The sequence below is a fragment of the Fulmarus glacialis genome, unplaced genomic scaffold (assembly GCF_000690835.1).
Source record: "Fulmarus glacialis isolate BGI_N327 unplaced genomic scaffold, ASM69083v1 scaffold37816, whole genome shotgun sequence".
In the NCBI taxonomy this organism is placed as follows: domain Eukaryota; kingdom Metazoa; phylum Chordata; class Aves; order Procellariiformes; family Procellariidae; genus Fulmarus; species Fulmarus glacialis.
The window spans coordinates 22,286-44,248 of record NW_009220685.1 but is presented as its reverse complement, the minus strand read 5'-3'; the positions used below and the strand labels follow the sequence as shown (position 1 = coordinate 44,248).

Sequence of the window (21,963 nt, the reverse complement as noted above, 5' to 3'; positions counted from 1 at the left end):
GCAGCACCGTAGGCTGTCTTCATCATGTGATTGTAGTCTAGTGATACAATGTTCACATGACAATAAACACTGCCTAACAATGGCTTTTATTAAAATATCAGTAAAAATATTAGAGAAAAAGGTTTGTACAGAGGGCTTTACAGTTTTTTTACATTAAAACACAGGATTGTGAACAAGACAGCACAAAGTCATCTCTTTGAGATGACCTTGGGAAACTAACTGCAAGTCTCCTCACTCACAGAAAGGAGGAGAGTATCCCAATCTGAATGCAGCAGAAATAATGCCCAGAAACACAGCTGCAAGTTCCCTTGCAACAGTGTTTTACCATGCACGTAGACATATTTAGGCTAGTTGTCTTTTGTCCTTTAGTGCTGCTTAGTTATTTTACACTGTGCTGCAATGTTGTCCCTCAGATGCACTGCTCAGGCCTGGCATGGCACCCTGATGTTGCTACCCAGATGGTTTTGGCCTCGGAGGATGACAGGTTGCCTGTGATTCAGATGTGGGACCTAAGATTTGCCTCCTCGCCACTTCGTGTTCTAGAAAACCATACAAGGTATGAGTCTTATGTAGCCCGCGGCTCTATGGTGTTTGCACTGTTGGTGACTGCGTACCAGTTTGTACATCTCACTTCTTGCTCAGATCCCTGTGAAGGCTCACTTAGTTGGAGGTGGCGATTCCAGCAGCAGGCGGTGTTATATGCTGGCTTGCTGACTAGCCAACCCTGTGTCCTGAAAGGCTTGCCTTTTTGGGGCCTGCTGGTTTGAAGGGAACAGGCCCCAAAATTTGCTGAAACACTGAAGTTGCTAGTTTGTTTCTATGCTTTTCAAGAAGAGGGAGCTGAGGTGCAAAAAGCTAGTAGTCATTGATTTTGCCTGAATAATGGACTGAAGGTGCACCTGGGCACATCCTCATATATGGACGTGCACAGTCTCTCTGCCCCTTAGTCCCCTAAGTGCCTTAAATTTGGATACAAGGAAAGATTTTTGTTAAATTCTCATTCCTCCTCAATTGTTAGTGAAACTTTCCTTATTGCCCAAAAACCAGCACTTGATTTAAGGAGAGAGAACCAGCAATAAGTCTGTGTTGTGGCTTCTATGAAAACTGCTGCCAGTGGTTCTGCTGACTTGAATCTCCTGCTAATAAAAAGAAGCTGACAAACTTCGTAGTCACCAACCTTACCTACAGGTTTGCACACTGTATGTTAATGATACTGCAGGCAAACAAACCATTTTGTTACATTGGTGTCCAGGTTCTGCCACTTGACTGTTGCATTTAATTTTCAGATACAATGGCTGCACCTTTGTACCTCTTCATGCAGAAAATAGAAAGCATCTATTTCAATAAATAAAGTGTTGATAATGTTGAAAAATTTCTCCGCTTGTAAGAGGAAGGAGTGGGGAGGGCATTTTGAGGTGGAATGCTCAGCTAATGTAGAAACTCCACTTATAAATATGCTTTATTTATCACCATTTTGCATTTACATTAAACTTTTTTTGGTTGTGACTTTTCACACAGGGGTATATTGGCCATTGCTTGGAGTATGGCAGATTCGGAGCTGCTACTTAGCTGTGGGAAGGATGCTAAAATTCTCTGCTCCAACCCTAACACGGGCGAGGTATTGTATGCACACCATTTAAAAAATTTCTGTGCAGAGGTGTTAGTGTAAGCTTGCATTCTTAGGAATGATAGTTCTCTGGGATGTTTCTCCTTATCCTGTGTACTTGTGTTTGGTATATGTGCTTTCTGAGCTTGTTCTGGTGGTGCAGGATTCCTTCCTACTATTGCCAATATTACACGTTTGTCCTTACTGCTTCTCTCCTGCTAAGTAAGTTCCCTGCTCATTATAAGGGATAGAAATGGCCCCACTTAAACTAAGTATTTGTTTCCTACTCTTCTGGTTTGGGCCCGATGTGGCTGGATTACTGTTGCAATTGCCTTTTTCCTTCTGTAAGTGGGAGGAGAAGGAAATTAAGCAGTGGTGTGTGATAATCTCCTGTTTGGCGATTGTCAGGGTTTGACCACTGTTAGTATGTACGGTGACGTGGAGGCTGCTGGGGAGCAAGAAGAGCAGACCAGTCTCAGGGCAGGCAGGAGAATTGTTGCTGTTGGACGTGGTGCTTCATAAAAGCCCTGATTTGTTAGGCTTGGTTTTGCTGCCCAGGTGCTGTATGAGTTGCCCACGAACACACAGTGGTGCTTTGATATCCAGTGGTGTCCCAGGAACCCTGCTGTCTTGTCTGCGGCTTCGTTCGACGGGCGGATCAGCGTTTACTCCATTATGGGAGGCAGCACGGATGGCTTGAGGCAGAAGCAAGTTGACCAGGTACTGAGAAATGTTCAGCTAAGAATATGGACAGAAAGAGGAGGGGGAGGGGAAACATGGGCTCACAGGAAGTCTTCAGTGGCTGTCTGCAGCCCTGCTTGCAGGACTACCAATCCAGTGCAAGTAAATGCTTGTTTAGTTTATTGGAGATAGGTCGCTTTTGTTTTTTCCCCATTTTGTTATCGAAGCTTTCATCGTCTTTTGGGAACCTCGATCCATTTGGTACGGGACAGCCCCTCCCGCCCCTGCAGCTTCCCCAGCAGACCGTGCCACAGAGTGTCATTTTGCCCCTAAAGAAACCACCCAAATGGATCCGGCGACCCGTGGGAGCATCGTTCTCGGTAAGCAGGAGACAAGGCTAGGCATGGCTGGCCAGGCAGGGAGGGAGGTAGTGGTGACACCTGCAAAATGCTTTAGGAAGAGGGGAGTTTAACGCTGTGCTCCAGTTTGGGAGAGCTTCCCCTTTTTGTCGTCGTGGGAGCTTCCCCTTTGTGTCGTCGTGGCGGGAGATGCTGGTGGGAGCTTCCAGACTGGGCGCTTGGGACAGCAAGCTAGCAAAAGCATGACAAAAATGCTTGGGGAAGAAGAAACACAGAGGTATTGTGTTGCCAACAGGCACTTATTTCTTTCTGTTTTGGGATTAGGGCTTTGCTTTTATTTATGTGCAGTGCTTGCTTTGGAGTAAACAAATATACATTGGGAAGGGGGAACGGGACCGAACTGGGCAAGTATCTGAGAGTTGAGTGCAGTTTGAAGCTATTATGTGAGTCAATGTGGTGGAGAATACTCAGGTTAGCTCTTATCAAGGTAGCAGGAGTCGCTGTAGCAGCACATGGCTAGGCTCCTCCATGGCTGGTTGATTTGCAGAGGAGCGAGGTGAGAGGGTGGCAATGCCCTGTTTTTTGTGAGAGCAGAGTTGTCTGCTCTTTGGCTCCACCTTCGGCTTATTTTCTAGACCCACAGGCCATTTCTTAGGGATCTCCTGAAGATTTTAGCCTGTCCACGTGAAATGGATTTCTTTGCTGAAATACTGCTCGATCTTCAGCATCATATCTCTGCTTATTCACGATCCGATGCACAAATTAAATGCAATTTTCTCCCATCAAAGACAAGTGATGTTGCCCAGCCACTGACTGATGTGTCATTTTATAATGGTATTTATTCCCTTATTCATCCTGGTTTTCCAGGAGCTGCTGTCAGTTTTTTTCTTGGCTAGGCTTTTTGCTTTTTGTAATGCTGACTTTGTCATTTATTGGGTTGGCCTGTATAAATTAACTTTGAGCTACAGAATGAAATAATATAATAAGCCCTTTCTAATTTTTTTCTTCTGTTGATTTTACTTCTCTCCAAATGATGACACAACTTACTGCCCATCTCTCAGTAGGCTTTTAACTGGTAAACAGCCTGCCAAGAGCAGGGCAGACGTCATGCTTGAGCATTTATTTAATGATGCATAGGTTTCTTTGGTAATTGCATTGCAATATCATGAGGTACTCCATTTATGCTGGGCACCGTACAGACCCGCAGCTCCAGTTCTCGGTTTCTACTCAGTCTTTTGCCTGAGAAAAAACAGGCATAGGAGTAGCTGTGCTCATAAATCTTATTGAATGTGCACTCACTTATCCAGCAAGCTTCTTACATGCATAGAAATATGGGGTGGTGGAAAAAAAATGAGTTGATGTCAGCAATGTTTGTCCATTGGACGACAAGCATATATATGCTACATAAAATCATGTGCATACATATGTGTATGCTCATACTTTTTCATATACACTCCAGTGTATACTTGTATTTTTACATACTGCATGTGTGCTTCAATTCCAGTTTGGAGGCAAGCTGGTTACATTTGAGAATGCCAAGTCTCAGCAACAGCCAGGCATCGAGCAGCAGCAGCAGCATCACCATGTCTACGTGAGCCAGGTTGTTACAGAGAAGGAGTTCCTGGCCCGCTCGAACCAGCTGCAGGAGGCTGTGCAGTCCGAAGGCTTTGTCAGCTACTGCCAGAAGAAAATTGACATGGCCCAGGCTGACTTAGAGAAAAACGTGTGGGCCTTCTTAAAGGTAACAGGATAACAGCAGTTCAGGAGTTCCCCACTGACTTGGAAAGCCAGTGCAGAAATGGTTCCTTCTGCACATTATGGTGTTTTAGCAGAAGAGATGCTGGGAACCAAAAGTGTAGGCTGTGGGAACAGCGCCCATAAGCCCTGTTGCTGGAGTGGCCCGCCAGAAGAGAGAGGGTCCTCAGGACCCGGGGTTTTGTGGGGTTCGTGAGAAATCATGGCAGAAGCCAAGGCTTGGGGGAAGGTGTTCTGTGTTTTTTGACATCCCCCATCAATACATCTTTGTACAGGGAGCTGGTCACAGGGGATAAAGCTTTGGGACAGCTTTAGATGTGCTTTTCACTGCTCACTATGAACATTTAGAGGTTTCCAAGCGAAGCAGATAAGCAGATTATTCCCCTACAATAATCAGATTGAAGCCCTGCCTACCTGCTTGGGTGCCCAAGTCACTGAAGACCTTTTCAGTTCCCTTTATTATACTCAGTCTCCATAGTCACTAGCTCTCACTGGCTAATTTGTGCCAGTCAAGTAAAAAGCCAGTGAGGGAGAAAATGAAAAATTGTGAATTGCAATATATTCTTTAAATTTTGTTTTTTAAAGGTGAACTTTGAAGAAGATTCACGTGTTAAATACCTTGAGCTCTTGGGATACAGGAAAGATGATCTGAGGAAGAAGGTAAATGTGCCTGGAAACTGTGCTTGTGTTAAATGCTTTACTGATGGATGTATCCACAGAGTACGGCCTAAAATGTTGATGATGCCATGCATGGTTGAAGTACTCATTTACCTGTGGGGCTGGAAGAGAAATTACCAGTATCCACAGGCTATTCAGTATAATAAACATTTTTATACAACATTATTTTCGGTCTGTTTCCCAGCAGATAGTATTTGTCAGTGCTCCAACTCTTCTAATAGCCATAATACAAGTTACCCATGGTGCTGGAGCCTCCATTTAAACATGGCTGATTTGAATAGTTGTGTTATTTAAGGAATTCTTTTGTTCCAAAGAACACTAAAAATCTTCCTCTGCTCTTTAAGTTTGTCTAGATAAACAACACGTGAGTAACTTCAGAATTCTTACAGCAAGCAATTTGCTTTGTTGGGTTTTTTATTAGCTATGTCATCTTCTTGCAAAATGGATGTTCAATGAAAATTTCAAAGCAGGCAACAGACTTCAGAGGCATGTCTGCATCTGACTGTCCAATGTTGATCTGAAATTCGCACCCATCAAGAAGCTTTGATGTTTGTTGGTTCAAGCTATTCATGTAGCTTCGTTATGTGACATCCTTCTACTGTAGCATCATGGAATCTGATCTGGTTTTAGGCTTTCTGGTTGAAGAGCCTGTAAGCAGTCTTCAGGGTTTCATTAACTACCTTGGAAAACCTAGAATAGTCTTTTTTTTGTGTGTGGGATGCCATTCATTTTTAAAAAAAAGGAAAACAAAGTTCAAACCTGGTTACATTTGGAAAGGCAAGATTTGGATTACCAGGAAGCAATTTGCCATCTTAAGTGTAGAGCTTTCTTCCAAGTTGGAAGAAGATTCTATCTCAGTGTTACAAAATGTTGTGCATTTTGGGTCTTTGTTGCTTTCAGTGCTGTACCCGGGAACTGTCTAGTATTTCTTCAGTTCTGATTCAGTGGATTTGAACGTTTGATTCATTTTTATTATATCAAACTAATTTTTTATTTTCCAAGAGTGGCTCCATAAAAATGTCATTATGGTTATGAATTAAATGGCCTCCAGGGCAAACTTACTATGATTACAGAAAAAAATCATATTTTTGCTAACGGTCTGTCTTCAGCTTCTAAATTTTTGTTGCATGAGTCAAAGGCAAGCACAGCAAGGGAAATCCTGTTTTAGAAAAGCAGATCTCAATTAGAAAATCCAGTTCAAATTTAGCAGTGCTCCTGTGGAGTGGCCTCATGCAGACTGGGCCCACTGCCGCTGTTGCTCTGGGTTTGATATGCCCTGTGTATGGGGAGAAGCTGGGAAAAATGGGCGTAGCTGAATGGGGTGGCCTGAAATGCTGGGCCTACCCCATTATTTCAGTATTTGAGGAACAGATGAGGGGAGCTGCAAGGCCATGTTTTCATGTAGCTGTTTCTCAACAAAGCATTCCACGGTGAAGTTGAATCCATGTTCTTTAGTGTCAAGAAACAATACAGGACAGCTCGTCTGAAAATTTGTGATACCCAGTTGATAAACTCACTAAATCACAACTTGTTTTTCATGTTACTGGTAGGGTAAGGAAAGTAAAAAAGGGTCACAGATTTCAGGTTCTTCAAATAATCTGTTAAAAACATGGTGTTTTGTTTTTATCTTCTTAAAACCTGTGATTCAAGTTCTGATTTCTCCTTTCTATTGTAAACTGGTGATTAAAAAAGAAAGAGAAAACTATGTCCAGCAATTTGAGCTCAGCTGTTTGTGAAAACCAGCCTACAAGGGTAAAATAAAGCCTGCAATACTGAAAGCAGTAGATAACGTTAGCAGCATTAGGAAACCCAGGCTCCCAGATGCCGAACTAACATATTTTCTGCATGTATTCTAAAATCTATACATTAAATTGGCATTTTTGAGGGCCCTAATTGAATCTGAAGTCATGATTTGCTTTGCAAAGCAGTAAAAGCTGGGCATTTTAACTCTTCCATACCTTGGAAAATCCTAGCCCACAGCCATATGCCTGCTCTGCTTGAAACCACAGCTTCCTGACAGGCTCCCTGCTCCACAAGGATTGTCACTGCTTCATTTTCTCTAACCAGAGCAGACAGAGGGTTTTGTCCTGCATGCTCTGATACTATTTTTATTACTGTGGTTTCCAGCAGCTCTAGTGAGGTTTGAGGCCCTTGAGTTAACAATTAAAGGTTTAAAGGCATAGAGCAGCTGTTGTTTCCATCAGAGTTTGGGGTGCAGGGGGCTTAGCAGTAAATTCATCACCAGGCTGGGAAAGGAAATGGCTTTAGTTTCATGTTAACTGTTCTGCAAGCAACATACTAGCTACATGTGCCAGTTTTGTAATCCGAGAGATCACTGAGAGGTCTGCCTCTCTAAAATAAAAGGGCACTTTTTAAAATCTTGGTTGTTTTCTAGACTACATCCACTCTGAATAAAGAGGGTCTCGCAGATGGTGACTTGGGAGAGGTAAGCAAACACGTGTACAACACTGTGTTTAGTTTTATAATGCCATAGTAATATGCAAAGTAAGAATAGTTTTTCTTTCTGCTTGGTAGCTGTCCCAAAGTCAGAAATAACCCAGCATATGACAAGTTCCTACATTCAGTAGGATGAAGGTACTTATTTAAAAAAAAAAAAAAACACTTTTTTCCACTCAAATATCCCTCCCTTTCCCAACAAAGGGCTCTTAGTCACAGGTGTTAGTTCAGGGTCTCAGTGATGTCCCTCCACTTTTCCTTTTGGCTGCCTGTGTCTTGCCCACTGTCACACTTTGTGCTGCCTGTGAGGTAGGGCAGAGTCTTGCTGCCTGGCAGCTGGTTTCAAGAGCAGCACCTTCCCCAGGCTTTAAAAAAAGCAGGTCTGAGAGCATGGTCCCGTAACTCTTCCCTGCAAGAGTGATAAATACAGTTCAGGCATTGCCCATTGTACTTGCAATGGCCTAAGTCTACAACAGGGGGACTGCATTGCTTTTGTGCCATAGACATTTCGGATGTCATCTGTAGTTGCCTAACGGAGAAGAAATGTTTTGCTGCGTGTTTTCAGGCAGCTAAGATGAAAACAGCACAAGATACTGTGTAATGACAAAGACCAATGAAATGGAGGGCCTCTACCATGTTTGTTGTACTCAAGTGTATATTGCCAATGCATTTCTGTGATTTGCAGTCTGGTTCTGGCTATTGTTGGTGGGAAAGTGGCTATACTCTGCAGTGCAAAATATTTCTTCCTCTTTTGCTGGCTTTTTTTTTTTATGGCATCTTCTCTCTGCTAAAGGCTCCCGCAGAATCTGATGAATCTGTGCTGAATGAGGGGGATGAAGGCCAGGCTACGGAGGAGCAGTTGTTGGGAGAGGTATCTGTTGCCCTGTAGACTAACCCTGTTGACCTCCTATGTATTTACTTTGTTACTATTAAGAGCACTTTATTTTGTTGGCTTTTCCTAGTGCTGAGGATATATGGAAATACAAGAAGATATTTGGAATGAGTAAAATACTGGCTCCTGTTAAGTTGCTTGAGATTTTCTCATCAGCCTCAGACATCATGTGAATAGATTTTGGTGGCAATGAAGAACGAGCTCGTTTTGTAACAGTCCAGTTGGCACCAGACTCAAGGACTTCATTCTGCCATAATTTTCACTCTGACATTTCCCTAACACGTACTAAATAATCTGCTGCCACAACTCTAATGCATTCCTTTTTTTTCTTCCCCCTCCGCCCCCACCCACCTTCCTTTCCTCATTCCTTTCTTCCCTCCCTCTGGTTGATTATTACCAAGCTGTCAGCTTATTACTGCCCTGTTTCTAGGTATAACCCTTTGCAGAGATGCAGCTGTGGTACTGCAGGAGAGGGGGAACATTTGTTCTCTGCATTGCTCCCACCGACATCACAGTGCCATCCCTCCCCTTTGCACCTGAACAGCGAGTATCAGGGCTGTGGTAGCTATGATTGTCTGTTGCAACAGTTCAGCCAGGTTTATCACAGGCAGTTTGTGCTCCACCACATCTGCCTTTAGGATCCTACAGCTTTTGTTCATTTCTATCCATTTGAGCAGCATTGTTTTCAGCCCTGTGTTTTAAAAATGGGGACAGGTCTATAATTAGAACTAAGGACCCAGGCTCTGCCATGTGAGGTTAATAGGACTGAAAATACTAGTATTCCTGTGTAAACAGGCCAGCTTCATTCTCCCCCATTCCCTCAGTCTCCCTTTTGGGTTAGAATTTGAGCTGTTAGCCCAAAACTACTTATGCTCCCTGTGCTCAAACCTGTGCTTGGTGCCTGTCTGCAGTTGTCTGTGAAGATGAGGACAGTGGTTTATGTTGGAGTGGTGCACTTGTTGACTCCACATAACAGCCCATTAAGGACACCAAATAGAGCGCTCTCCTTAGGTTAGGTGCTTGATTGCTTGTTAATTCATTAGACACTGTAGTGGCAGACGTGTCTGCATAAGGATTTTGCTGTATGCAGTCATGAAGATATTAGATGTCTCATAACAAATGTCTCTTCTAGGAGAGAATTCACAGCTAAAGATGACCGTAGCCTACCAGCATGGGTGGTAAATATTTGTGAGATTGGCCTGAAGCCACTGATGATGCATTGGGGAGTGCTGTCACATACATAAAGTAACTGGATGGGCACATTATTCCTGAGATAGTCGCAACATGCTCTCAACAGATACCAAACACACATCGTGCATTATCTGACAGCAAAATGATTTTCCACACGCTGCCTCCTTTCATGAGCCAAACATAAAGCTTGTTTCAGACTTACCTGCCAATCCCAAATGCCTGTTCTTGGTCAACTGTGTACTTGTTCTTCATCCTCTGAAGTACAGTTTCACTGATCAGCATATAAGCAGGGTGTTCTCAGCAGACTCTTGAACTCCCACTGCATGTACTAGCACACTGGCTTATGACAGAGGAGGCAGTTTGTGGGACAGTTTCTGCACTCTTCTTAGGCTGTGCTGTGAAATTTGATGGTGGAGAGAGACTTCCTTCTCAGTATTATTTTTTTATAATTGAAAGGTTTTGTTTGAAATCTCCAAATCCAAGTACTTGCAGGCAATGCTCTCTGTCTTAATTCCTGGGGGAGTTTTATAAACAAGCAGCTTCTGTCCGCAGAGCACTCCTGTATTAAGTGCAAAGCTCTTAAGACTGTGTGGACCACGCTGGACTTATGTTGAAAATTAGGCGTGTGTTCATGTATTTTGCTTAATTAAACTAGGGTGTATGCCTCATACAGAGTGTTTCAAGGATAAGCTGAAAGTCTAAGTGGAGCAAAGTGAAACCTAGCTAGCATTATGGTAGACTGTTCTTGGTAGGGGTTGAAGTTGAAAGAGGAGGGAAAGGAGAAGGTTTCTGATTTTATGGTTGTGGCTGTTGTTTTGCTTTGAGGGGGTTGTGTGTATATGGGCACAGATGCGCGTATGCAAGTCAGTACCCTGGATCCGGGTGTCTGGTTGCTGGTATTTGTGATCTCTAGGTATGCACACTTGTGCTTGCATAAGCCTTTCCTGATTGTTAGAAATCTGGGGCTTCCAGCACTTTTTCCCGTTGGCATCCATTTTAAAAAATGGTCCACTCTAATCTCTCAGAACAATGATTTTATGATGGTGCATTTACATGCACTGGAGATCCTTCGATAAGCCCAGGCTTTTCTCAGTGTGCTTAGGAGGTGACTTTGTGCAGGCACCAGGGAAAGTTGATTATCCTGTGCTGAAACAGTGTTCTAACAAATGACAGGGATACTATTCCCTTCTGAGTTAATGATCTCTTAGGCCACTGGTAGTCTGAAGATCTACCTTTAACTTGTAATACAAGAGCCTTATTTTATTAAATGTGTGTGTATATTCCAATTGCTTACATAATCTCAAAAATTATGCTTTTCCTTTTTCTTAGAGGGTGACAGACCATAAACAAGAAACCGAAGATTTGGGATCTGCAAAGACATTTAACATCTCTGTTAGTGGAGGTAAAAAAAACCCTTGATATTGATTTCATTGTATGTGCTGATATTTAGAAATACTGATGTTGATACCGGTGTTCCTGTGAAAAGGCAATTTCTGCAGATTGTGAAGGATTGTCATGACTTTCCTCTAACTCCATTCATTTCACAGCAGTCTCGAGGCACTTCAAAATACAACTTCTTTAGGGAAGGAAAGGAAGTATACAGCACTTGTATACCTCATCACTGAAATGCAGCTACTTTGAGTGCTGATTTCTGGTATGAAAGAACACACACCTGATCAGGCATGAAGTGCTAACATCGCTGTTTGTACAGAAACTCCCAGGGGATCGTGAATAACACAGAAGCCATTGACCCCTGTTTAGGTTTGACTTTGTTTCTGGCACTGTATGCAGGGTAGTTGTTTCAGAGGTCATTTAGACGTCTAGCATCTTGCTAGCATTTACTAGCATTTTGCTCTGCAGCAAGGTAAGTGATGCTTGACAGTGCCCCACCTGATGTGGCTGTGACCATAGTGTGTTTGAGACTGGAGGTGAACTTGAGCATCCCTGTAAGTACCTGCCTGGAGCAGGCTGGTTTGCAGGGAACTTTGCACTGTGTTGTACAGTTGGACAGAATCACCTGCTGTTGCATATTTAAGTGACTTTTGTGCCATCATTTGAAAATGCACTCCTCTCTTGTTGCAGATATGGACGGTTTGATTACCCAGGCTTTGCTGACGGGTAACTTTGAGAGCGCAGTAGATCTCTGCTTGCACGATAACCGCATGGCTGATGCCATTATCTTGGCCATCGCAGGTGGACGAGAGCTGCTTTCTAGGACACAGGAAAAGTACTTTGCTAAGATGCAGAGCAAAATTACCAGGGTATGTTTTTTCAGTTAAGAAACAACATGAATGTAGGTCTTTGGCAACTCCCTTTTTCACCTTAAAATTTTTCTTGCCATTTCATAGGTTTATTTCTGTGAGAAGCTAGTAAGTATTCAAGTCATCCACAAGATTTCAGAGCAGAAGGATTTCTGTTATTCTTTTGTAATGCATTGATAAGGAGAGAAGAGGCACACTACCTGGATATCAGTACACAAGAAGAGTATTCTTTACCTTGTCTCCAGTGTCTCTGAGTTGCATGTGCACTGGTAGATTCTCACTGATAAAGATAAATATCTTAAGCAGCGTACATTTCAGTCTGTTATCTTGTCACATTTTTCAAGTCGCATATGACCCATGCTCAGTGCCAGCAGCATTATGTTGGTTTCTGCCTGTGATCAGTCTTAACAGATTTTGCCAATGCTTCGTTTCATTGCGTGCACAGAAGAGAGCTAAGTATGCTCAGAGTAGATCAATCGTCCTTTGTCTAGGAGACAATGTGTTATGGCCAGCTGGTTATTATTCTTTTCAGCTTTTTGCAATGCTAGGGATTGCTGATGCTGCTTGTTCAATTCTTTCTTCTTTACTACTTGACATGAGAAAGTAGCAACAGGAGGATGAAACAGGAGAAGTGGCCTTAAAAGAGCACAGGACAATTGGTTTGGCAAGGTTGGCTACTCTTAGATGAGGGGAGAAAGTTGCTTGTGATCACTTTTTAGCAGTCCATTGTCAAAGAACAGCATTGTAGACAGTAGCAGGAGACAGCCTATAAAATGGGTATGTGCTTAACTGCTTTCTTGGAGCAGGGCTGAAGGCCGCAAAGCACAGTCACTTGGGGAGTTAGGGCATGCAGCACCACAGGCTAGGGTCTGTAAGTGCAATTTTGCTGGTTATTGCCTGTGATCCAGTTTGAGATAGGAACAATTTGCATTTCTAGTAGTGGACAACTGAAAAGAGGAAAATCTCACATATTAAGACTCTGCAGGATTTCTTCCCCTGCCCCCAGCTCCTTTCCTGCCTCTGGCCTAATCAGAGAAAGGAGAATTTTGTAACGTGTGGGAAATCTCTTCACTGTAGTTCATCCTTTGGGAAAAGGTATTTTTATGGAGAGCTGACCAGTTATCTGTGCCTGTGCTAACAAGTGAGTGTTGACCTTGTAGTTAGGACCTTGCATTTGTTGCTCAGGTGTGTTTTTTTCTTTTCTGGTCCCAAACTGCACACTTACGGCTTGTTCAGCTGTTTCTGAGCTTGAAGTCTTGGTATGACAAGGGCTTTGTTCACTAAATAGCAGCACAGCTGCCAAGTCTGAAGCAAAATAACCGGAGGCAGAGTTTGAGACAGAAGAAACTGGAATTTCATTCTGAGGGCTTGTGGACAGGCAGCCTGTGTGCGTGGGTGCAGGGCAGGGATACTGCAACCAGCTCAGGTTGATATTGCTGCCAATTTGCTTCTTTCTTCGAGCAGCCTTTTCAACTGTCCCTCACTGGTCAGCCTGAGGCCAAGAGCTTAAACCTGAATGAAACAGTTTGACAGACATAATTCATACCCCTTGCTGGGCATTGTGTAGAAGCTTTATAACTAAATACTTGGTATGTTGTCTTTGTCTGCAAAAACAGTGCTGAAAACCATCTGCAGCAATCCCAGCTTAGAGAGATGTGTGCATTCTTTTCTTGCACGTTTTGTAGCAAGAATAATAGGCCTGTCTGTTATCTGAGCTTGTTTTGTGATTTTCACTGAACCCCTTTTGAAGTAAAGTGTGCTCTTGTGCAGCTGTTGAATTGCAGTGCAGTATCTGCCATGACCTTGGATACAGTGGGGATGAATACACTTGAATAGATACAAATAATACTGTATCCTGAAAAACAAAAGAAATCTTACCAAGATCTTAACTGTGGTCTCTCTCTTTCTGGTCTAGCTTATCACTGCCGTGGTAACGAAGAACTGGAAAGAGATTGTGCAGTCTTGCGATCTGCGGAATTGGAGAGAGGCTTTGGCTGCTGTGCTCACTTACGCCAGGCCAGATGAGTTTGCAGCCCTTTGCGGTAGGGACACTGTACAGACTGGATGTCATTTATTCCACTTATAGCAAAACTACACTCTGCTACGGTTGTTTTCCTTCCAGTAAATTATTGTAATGCCTCACTAGCTTCTTTGATGGATAATATAGTTCTTCGGCCCTGTTGCAGAGGAGGGAGAGGAACCTCTGGGGTGCAGTGTTCTCAGTATGTTCCCTGATTTTCTGGACACAGAACCCAGACCCTTGTGAGCAGCTGTGTCTGGTATCGCCTGTGTAGTGCACAGCTACTGGTCTCTTACTGTTTCCAGATGGGTAATGGTGATGTTGATGTGACAGGTGTCTCAGCCAAGGGACCAGTGTCTTTGAGTATTTGTGCATGGGACACAAGTGGAAATGTTTCAGCAAAGTGCTTCACTCTTCTTTCCCAAGAGCAATTTTGACTTCTTGGAAAGAGTCCTCTTTCACAGGCAGTGAGCATGCCTGCCCTCATGTGTGCTGCATAGGTTTAACCCATAGGGAAGTTATATTGCCAATTGCTGTGTGCCTGACACCACTGTGCCCCTCAGACACTAGCCATGGTGTCTAGGGAGCTGTATGACTCACGTCAGCACACGTCGGCCCAGAGCAGTATCACAGCTTTGTTGCTTACAGTTCCTTGGCCGGTTGCACACTCGGGTCGCGCTCCTGAAATGAGGGACTGCAAAAAGTGTCTGGCAGAGGGAAGAATCAAACCCTGGCCTCTTGTCCTTTGTCATGTCAGCAGATGGACCGTCCCCTCTGTGTCTCAGGTTTGCAGGCATTTGACAAGTCCTTGCTACCATGACATTAACTGCCTCTGAAGTGCCCTGGGCTCCCATGAGATAATCTGTGCTGGACACCAGAGTATGTCCTTACCAGTGGAGCCCAGAGGCAATATCGCTTCTCACTGTGCTGAGCAGAGACACAACAGGCGTTGCAGGCTTCCCCAGCCTCGGCAGTGATGGAGGGATCACTGGAGTGACTCACCAGCATCTTCTTTGTTCATATGTTTCCTAGATCTGCTGGGTAACAGGCTGGAGAGCGAGGGGGACAGCCTTCTGCAGACACAGGCTTGTCTCTGTTACATTTGTGCTGGCAACGTGGAAAAACTCGTTGCTTGTTGGACTAAAGCTCAGGATGGAAACAGCCCCTTGTCCCTTCAGGTTGGTAATTCTGTTAAGAAAGATGTTGGAAGTAACACACTGCAATCATTTGGCGCTTAAATCACATGATCTAGTGTAGAGCTTCGCTGTCTGATAGCTGCATGTATCTCAGGATGCAACCCTTTTCCTTCTGGAATGGGTGGCTTTCGTAGAAATAACACGTAAATATGATATTGGCAAATGTTTTCTAAAGCATGATGGCCCTCGTGTCTGCTCTGTTCTTTGGGTAGTCGTGCTAATACGCTTCTTGTGTAAAAAGGTAGTTGTAGGGCTTAGAGTGTTTTAGTAAAGAAGGGGCTTTGAATGCTTGCATCTTTTGCAATAGGGGAATACTTGGATGTTTTTGCTTTTGGAAGAGATGGCTTGGATGTTCAGGGGAAGAAATTAATAAATTAGAGTTAAATCTGGAGAGAAAACTGTAGGAAGGCTCTCATGAGAGTTTTCTCTAGGGGGTTGCACATACAGGGTTTAGTTCCCAGCAGTGAAATGTATTGCATATAGCAAATATCTTGGGAGAATAGGATTGATGACAGTGAGATGAAGCAATTATAGAATAATTTATTTTATAGTATAATCTTAGCTTCTTCCATCTGTTCAGGGCCCTTGAAAGACCGGTTTTAGAAAGTACTTAAAGTAATGTTACCTGGCAGTGCTGTGAGTCTGTTTAGTTAATTGGAGGAACTGGAGTATATGTGAGTTTTGCTTCACATTATTAACTCTCTCCAGTTTTGAATTATCAAAATTACTTTCCAGTCTCTTGATTGTGAGGGCTTCGTTTACAGATTTACCTTCAGTTTGAATTTTGATTGCGTTGCTTTGCTCTCTCAGACACTAAAATTGAAAAATATCGTTGGAGTCATAATTAGGCTGATTGTTTACTATGATGTGGAATTGCTGAAACTTGTAGAAGCTGTTGGTTGTCTTGATTTTTTTTTTTTTTTTACTTGCCTTTTTTGAAGTGCTGATTTGTTGGGAAAAACAAAAATGTAGTATTGAACAGTCAGTAAACAGTCCTTATTAGTGATGTATGGTTGAAATTCTGTGTGTGGTACACTCTCATTAAATCTGTTACAAGATTTTAAAGGGAGATTGCATGTTAATATTGGCAAATGAATATTTGTAGTATCTTCCGATGTAATACAGTGAGAGTAAGAAAAACATGAGAAAACTGACCAGAAAATGTTCCTGTAACTTAGCACTAGGAGGAAACCCAACTAAGACCAGCTCTGGTATTTGGGGATGTTCAAGGAAAGCAAGATATGGAGTATTCCTGGTGAATATCAGGAAAACCATCTTTGCAGTAACTACTAGAAAACCATGGACAACTCTCCCACGGGAGTTGTTAGATCCTTTTGATTAAGATGGTTAAGAACTCACTTACTGAAATGCTGCAAACAAATGTGTGGCACCCCAGCACTAATAGTGGTGATGGGCATGATGTTTTCCATTCGCTGTTATGGCTCTCACCAGATATTTTTATGAAAGCATACTCTTTTGGTGGACGTGCTCAGTGCTGATAGGGCCCTGAAATCCTGTTTAATAAAAGCAGTTTTTCTGGCTTTGAACTCTACCCGATGCGCTGCTGGCTTTGCTGCTAGAAGCCACTTGGTGCATGGTTGCTGGTTGCTCTTCTGTCATCTTGCGTGCTAGGAAAGTCATGCCTTTGGTGCAGCTGTAACTGTCTGAGAAATCTGCACTTGGCTTGGGCTTCCCGTTGGGTGAGAGGGGATCTGCAGGGCTGCCCTGAGGAACAGCCCTCCTCAACAGTCGTTAGCCAGGGCCTACTTCACCCCATTGTTCTCATTTGTGGGTTTTTTTTTTCCCTGATCTTCCAGGATTTAATAGAGAAAGTTGTAATCCTGCGCAAAGCCGTGCAGCTCACCCAGGCCGTGGACCCTAATGCCGTGGGGGCCCTTTTGGCTGAGAAGATGAGCCAGTACGCCAACCTCCTGGCTGCCCAGGGCAGCATTGCTGCAGCTTTGACCTTCCTCCCTGCAAACAGCAACCAGGTACGGGGCCTTCAGGTTTTTGACTCCCTCTTTCTGTGTGAACAGGTGTACTTCGAGCAAAACTGCATGGTGCAGTTAGCCAGCAGGACTGCCATTTGAAATGCACCTTGGGATGCGATGGTCAGGCTGTTTCCCCTCTCCCTGCATTGGCCTTGCTGGCTGGCCTTGTTCTTCTCCCTCTTCGTTTCACACCGTTGTCCTTACAGCCAGTGGCTGCCAAAGGGGCAGCTGTCCCTCCTGCAAGCTGGACGCAGTGAAATGTGTACCTTGACGTTTTGGTTGGTTGTTTTCTTTTGATTTCGCATCTTCCATCAGCTGGTATTTGTAGACAAGCTGGCTTGGGAATGATGCATCCCAAGATGGGAGGCAGGCACACGTAAGGCAGTTCCAACGGCCCCGTGTTTCATGCAGAAAAGACTTACTCCAATCCAATAAAGCAGAGCAGGCTTCTGAGAGAGAGCTCATCAGTGTGTGGCCCAGTCAGCCTCTTGGTGTGATGCACTGGGTGACAGGCAGTGCAGTTAATGTTCCTTCACTGTCCTTTTCTGATTGCAGCCAAACATCGTGCTGTTACGGGACAGGCTTTGCAGAGCCCAAGGGGAGCTCCCAGTGGGACAGGAGGCCCCCAAGGCACCATACGAGAGACAACCCATGCCCAAAGGACGAGCTGGCGCTGTGGCTGGACAGATGCAAGGGCCCCAGGCTCCAGCCCAGCAGTATTACCAACAGGTAAATGCTTTTTGGCAGTCACGGAGGGGCATGGTGCTTGAGTTCTGGAGAGTGATGGGTAGAAGAATTTTTTTCCTTTCTCTTGATCTGAGCTGGGGCTGTATGACATGCCTTTACCAAGAGCTTTGTGGTAAAAGTCATTGATGCTGCTTTTCCATCAGTACAGATGCCTCCTTTACTCCTTGTCTGGAAACATCCGTTAAACACCTTGTCAAGTAGCCTGCTTCTGAAGATTAGGTGTTTTCCCCCTTTGTTTGAAAATGTGCTTCAGTGCCAAGAATAACTGTGGAAGAGCACTGCAGGATTTTTGTGTGCTTGCTCTTATAGTCCCTCATGTCGTCCCATCCCTGCAGGCCTTGGGGCTTGCTCATGCTGCTCACCAGCCTCTTCTGGGGCTGATTATTTCCCTCCCCAGCTCTGATGTTGGCTGCAGAAGTTGCTGAGCAGTGGCAATAGCAAACTGAGGGTGTGTTTCGGCAGTTGTGGGTACAGTCTACTATGAAAACACCTTCCCAGCTGGGTGTAAGAGGGCATAGGCAGCATGGGCAAGGGGTGAGACAGGAGCGGGGAGGCAGGCCTGGGCTGAGCGTGAGCTGTGCCAGAAGAAAGACCTGATGAGTATGGGACTAATAAGGGAGCTGGGGACTGTGCAGGGAGGAAGAGGAGAAATGGGGGAGGCAGATGCCCTATTTTTATCTCTAGCCTGAGGACGACACTGCATCAGACCACATTGGCCATCACTGGAGTGTGGTGCAGCGGGCAGCCCTGGCTGCGTGCATGCTTAAAGAGCATCACCAAGTCCCTAATCCCTCAGCACAGTGCTGCTCTACACAGGGGCTCTGGGCTGGGCTTTTCTGACAGCAGAGCTGTGTTAGTGCTGCGGGTTAGTGTTAGTGCTCCTCTTTTGTTAGTGCTCCTCCTTACACAGAGGAGATTGGGCACAAGCAGAAGCATGTCTCTGTCAGTGCTGCCCTTCAAGCATTACCTGCCAGAAAAATGGGGGCAGGAAGGAAGAAGGGCTGAAAAATGGGGAGGAGTTGGGCTTTGTTCTCTTCCTCTTGATGTCAACAATTGTGTGTCCCTTTGCATTCTCTCCAGGGTGTTAACAAGGTAGATTTCAGAGGGGACAAAGCCTTCATCCTGTTCATACAAGATTACCTTGCTAACGCCATTGCATATGATTTTAAATGCATCATTGTCAATAAATAACTCTACTATTCTTTCCTGTGTTTTTAACCTTTCTCCTTGTAACCAATGAATTGCCTTGAGAAGCAATGCTGCATATTTCCTGTTTGGCTGTGGAAAATAGCCGCTGTCCTCTAGATGGCGTGATCTTAGCAATGCTTTTTAAACCAGAGTTCCCTCTTTCTCTTTTTCCTCAAGCTATTATTTAAGCAAGACCTGCTCATTAATAAAAGGCTGATTGTATCACAAACCCACGAGCACACTGCGAGTGAGTTACCCCCTGTGTTCTTGGCTTTCCAGGGAGCTCATGCTCAACAGGAAGGGCTTGAAGGGGCAGGTACCATGTCAGAAACGTGCCCAGCGGTATGCTGATGAATCAGAATGGAAAGAAATGACATATTTGAGTCTTAAGATATTGGTTTTGTTTGACTTCCTTTTAAGAAAGTGTGTACACAGGGCTTGTTCAAGCTTGAGGCAGCCTTTGTTTAATTTCTGTCCCAAATAGGAACATGTACTTAAAACTTGGTTTCCTTTCAGCATAGGTTTTTGAACCCTCTTTTTCATCTGAAAAAAACAGGCATGAAAGGGGATGGAAAAGTCTTTTAGATTACTCCAGTGATGAGTTATGCAGACATTAACAGTGGCTGTTGTATGGCTGTATGGCTGTTGTATGGCTGTATGGCTGTTGTATGGCTGTATGGCTGTTGTATGGCTGTATGGCTGTTGTATGGCCCAGCACTGCGCAGGGTTAGAGACCAATAGACTGAAGCTAGCTGAGCCAGCCAGGACTTCAGGGCTGCAGTTTTCCCTCAGGTGGGGTGTCAGGCTCCTGACCCCAGCTGTGCATCCCACTGCTGGACAGCATGCCCTCTCCTTGCTCAAGGATGTCGCAGGCATAGGAGGTTCTTGGTTTCTGTCCTTTCAGAAAGGTAGTAGTGGTCATATGAAACTGAAGGGCTTTAGAGTGGCAAAGAAGGAAGATAGAGGAAAGGAGCTGTGGGAGACTGGCTGGGAAGCAATTAGTATTAAGATATATGTTTGTGCATGTGCAAGACCCGAATATCAGATTTTAACCTTTTTTAGTTCATCTTAAGCTCGATTTAAACAGACTGCTTTTGTGTGAGGCAGTATGTTTGAATTTTACATGGAACTTGGGACTTCGAGCTGTGGTTAGTGATGCTCTGTGTCATGCAGTAGCCTGGGGGGAGCTTCTGCAATAGGAAAATGTGATGAAAGAGGCAAACCTGGCTCACTGGCACGTGTAACACTGCACTCGCTCCACAGCCTGTTGTAGCTGCATCTCCACTGTGCTTCATCTTCACTCTGCAATTCACTTTGGCTCCAGTGCACAGTGATTTCATCTGTCTTGAATGCACTTTTCCTTCTTCCTCTGAGTTTTTGTGGCTGTGTTACAAGTGCCAGCATGCAAACTTTTTTGTGTTCACTTCTTTGCATCTCGTTTTGTGAAACCCTTTAGACTTTTTTATTGTTTTGTTTTCCATGATTGGTATTTCTTTGTTCGATTCAGGTTAGAATTGCCCCTACTGTCACTACCTGGAGTAACAAAACTCCTACTGCCCTTCCCAGCCATCCTCCTGCAGGCTGTCCCTCTGACACACAGGTATAACCTTCATTATTCCTCTCTGAGCCCCTGCTCCACCCCGATATGTCCCCTGGTGTAGTCTGTGTGCTTGACACAGTCTGGTACGGATAGGTGAAAGGAGCAGCTTCCACGTGTGCTCTGGTTTTGCTCCCCTGCGTCTCATATTACATTTTTTTTTCACCGATGCCCAGATGAGTGGCTCTGGAAAGCCTTGAGTGGGAGCTCAGTGTGACCTGGTGTGACCTGAGCCTGCCCAGCCCTTGCCCCACACTGGAATATTTGAAGTGTGATGATATTTTTCCTTTCTTTCTTCCCCATGGAAATTAGAAGCTTCAGAGTTAATGTTTAAGTTGTTTAGTTGAAAGAAGTGGATGGCAGGGCGCTCTCGGACTGCCTATCAGGCAGCGCTTGGCAAGGACCTCTTCCTTGTGCGGGAAGGTATGTGCTGCTCTGCTGCTGCTGAAGTCACTGCACATACAGGCTGTGCTTTCAGTGTTATGCTGGGCGCCCGAAGGCACTGGGGTGGTTGGAGGCATTTGCCCCTGTGCTGCTGGCTCTTCCAGGGAATGTGGTTTCAGGCCTGGAAATGTGAACTGATCATTTTGTTACAGTTCTGCTTCAGGACTGCATTACTGTTGCTGACTAAATCCTATCTCCCCCTACCCTTTTTCCTGCAATCTTTTTTTACAGGGAGACAACCCACCTCCTCCAGGGTTTATCATGCCAGGTGCCATTAGCCCCAACATGCCACCGCAGCAAGCCACATCTTCCAATTACAGCATGTACTCACAAGCAGGGGCCCGGCCAACGTACCCGCAGAGTGAGTAGCAGCAGCTCCGCTCTCCCTCCCACCCAAGTGGGCCAGCCAGATGATGAGGTTGCATTTACTTGGGGATAGCCAGTCCCTTCCTTGGGGTTGGGAGGGTTCAGACCAAGCCAGTCCTACATTTCTTGGGGGGGAAAAAAGCTCCTGAGATTACATCTGAGGATTGTCATTTTTTGGTGGGTTCCAGACATCAGGCACCCTCTGTCAGACACCATCTCCTCTGCTGAGAAGGTGTCTGCCCACAGCTCTTAGACTCACTCCTCAGCTTGCCCTTCCCAAGGGTGTGCTGGGATCAGAAACCCCCCAGTGTGAGTCCTGCAGAAGCAGCACAGGCCTGGCAAAGAGGGACCCAACTCATCTGTGTGCAGCTGGGCCATCCAGTTCTCATTGGGACTCCATGACGATGGGAAAGGGGATGAGGAGACAAGGGCAGTAGTAGAGGTGAGTGAGGAAGGGGGCAGAGCACTGACACACTCAAAGCAGGGGACTGAAAATACAGGCACCAGGGAGGAAAAAGTGGGCATAGATGGGCA

General features: G+C 44.8%; 1 protein-coding gene across 1 annotated transcript in view; it reads left to right on the top strand.

The window, feature by feature from the left end:
- The window catches only part of SEC31A (SEC31 homolog A (S. cerevisiae)), a 44,281-nt gene that overhangs the window by 8,483 nt on the left and 13,835 nt on the right, over positions 1-21,963 (top strand). The window contains exons 6-18 of the mRNA XM_009580850.1: positions 414-556; positions 1,519-1,618; positions 2,165-2,326; positions 2,515-2,667; positions 4,151-4,387; positions 4,987-5,061; positions 10,949-11,021; positions 11,702-11,880; positions 13,796-13,922; positions 14,933-15,078; positions 16,914-17,087; positions 17,643-17,816; positions 21,295-21,424. Of these exons, the coding sequence (XP_009579145.1) occupies positions 414-556; positions 1,519-1,618; positions 2,165-2,326; positions 2,515-2,667; positions 4,151-4,387; positions 4,987-5,061; positions 10,949-11,021; positions 11,702-11,880; positions 13,796-13,922; positions 14,933-15,078; positions 16,914-17,087; positions 17,643-17,816; positions 21,295-21,424 (1,873 nt within the window). The remainder of the gene's footprint in view (positions 1-413; positions 557-1,518; positions 1,619-2,164; positions 2,327-2,514; positions 2,668-4,150; positions 4,388-4,986; positions 5,062-10,948; positions 11,022-11,701; positions 11,881-13,795; positions 13,923-14,932; positions 15,079-16,913; positions 17,088-17,642; positions 17,817-21,294; positions 21,425-21,963) is intronic.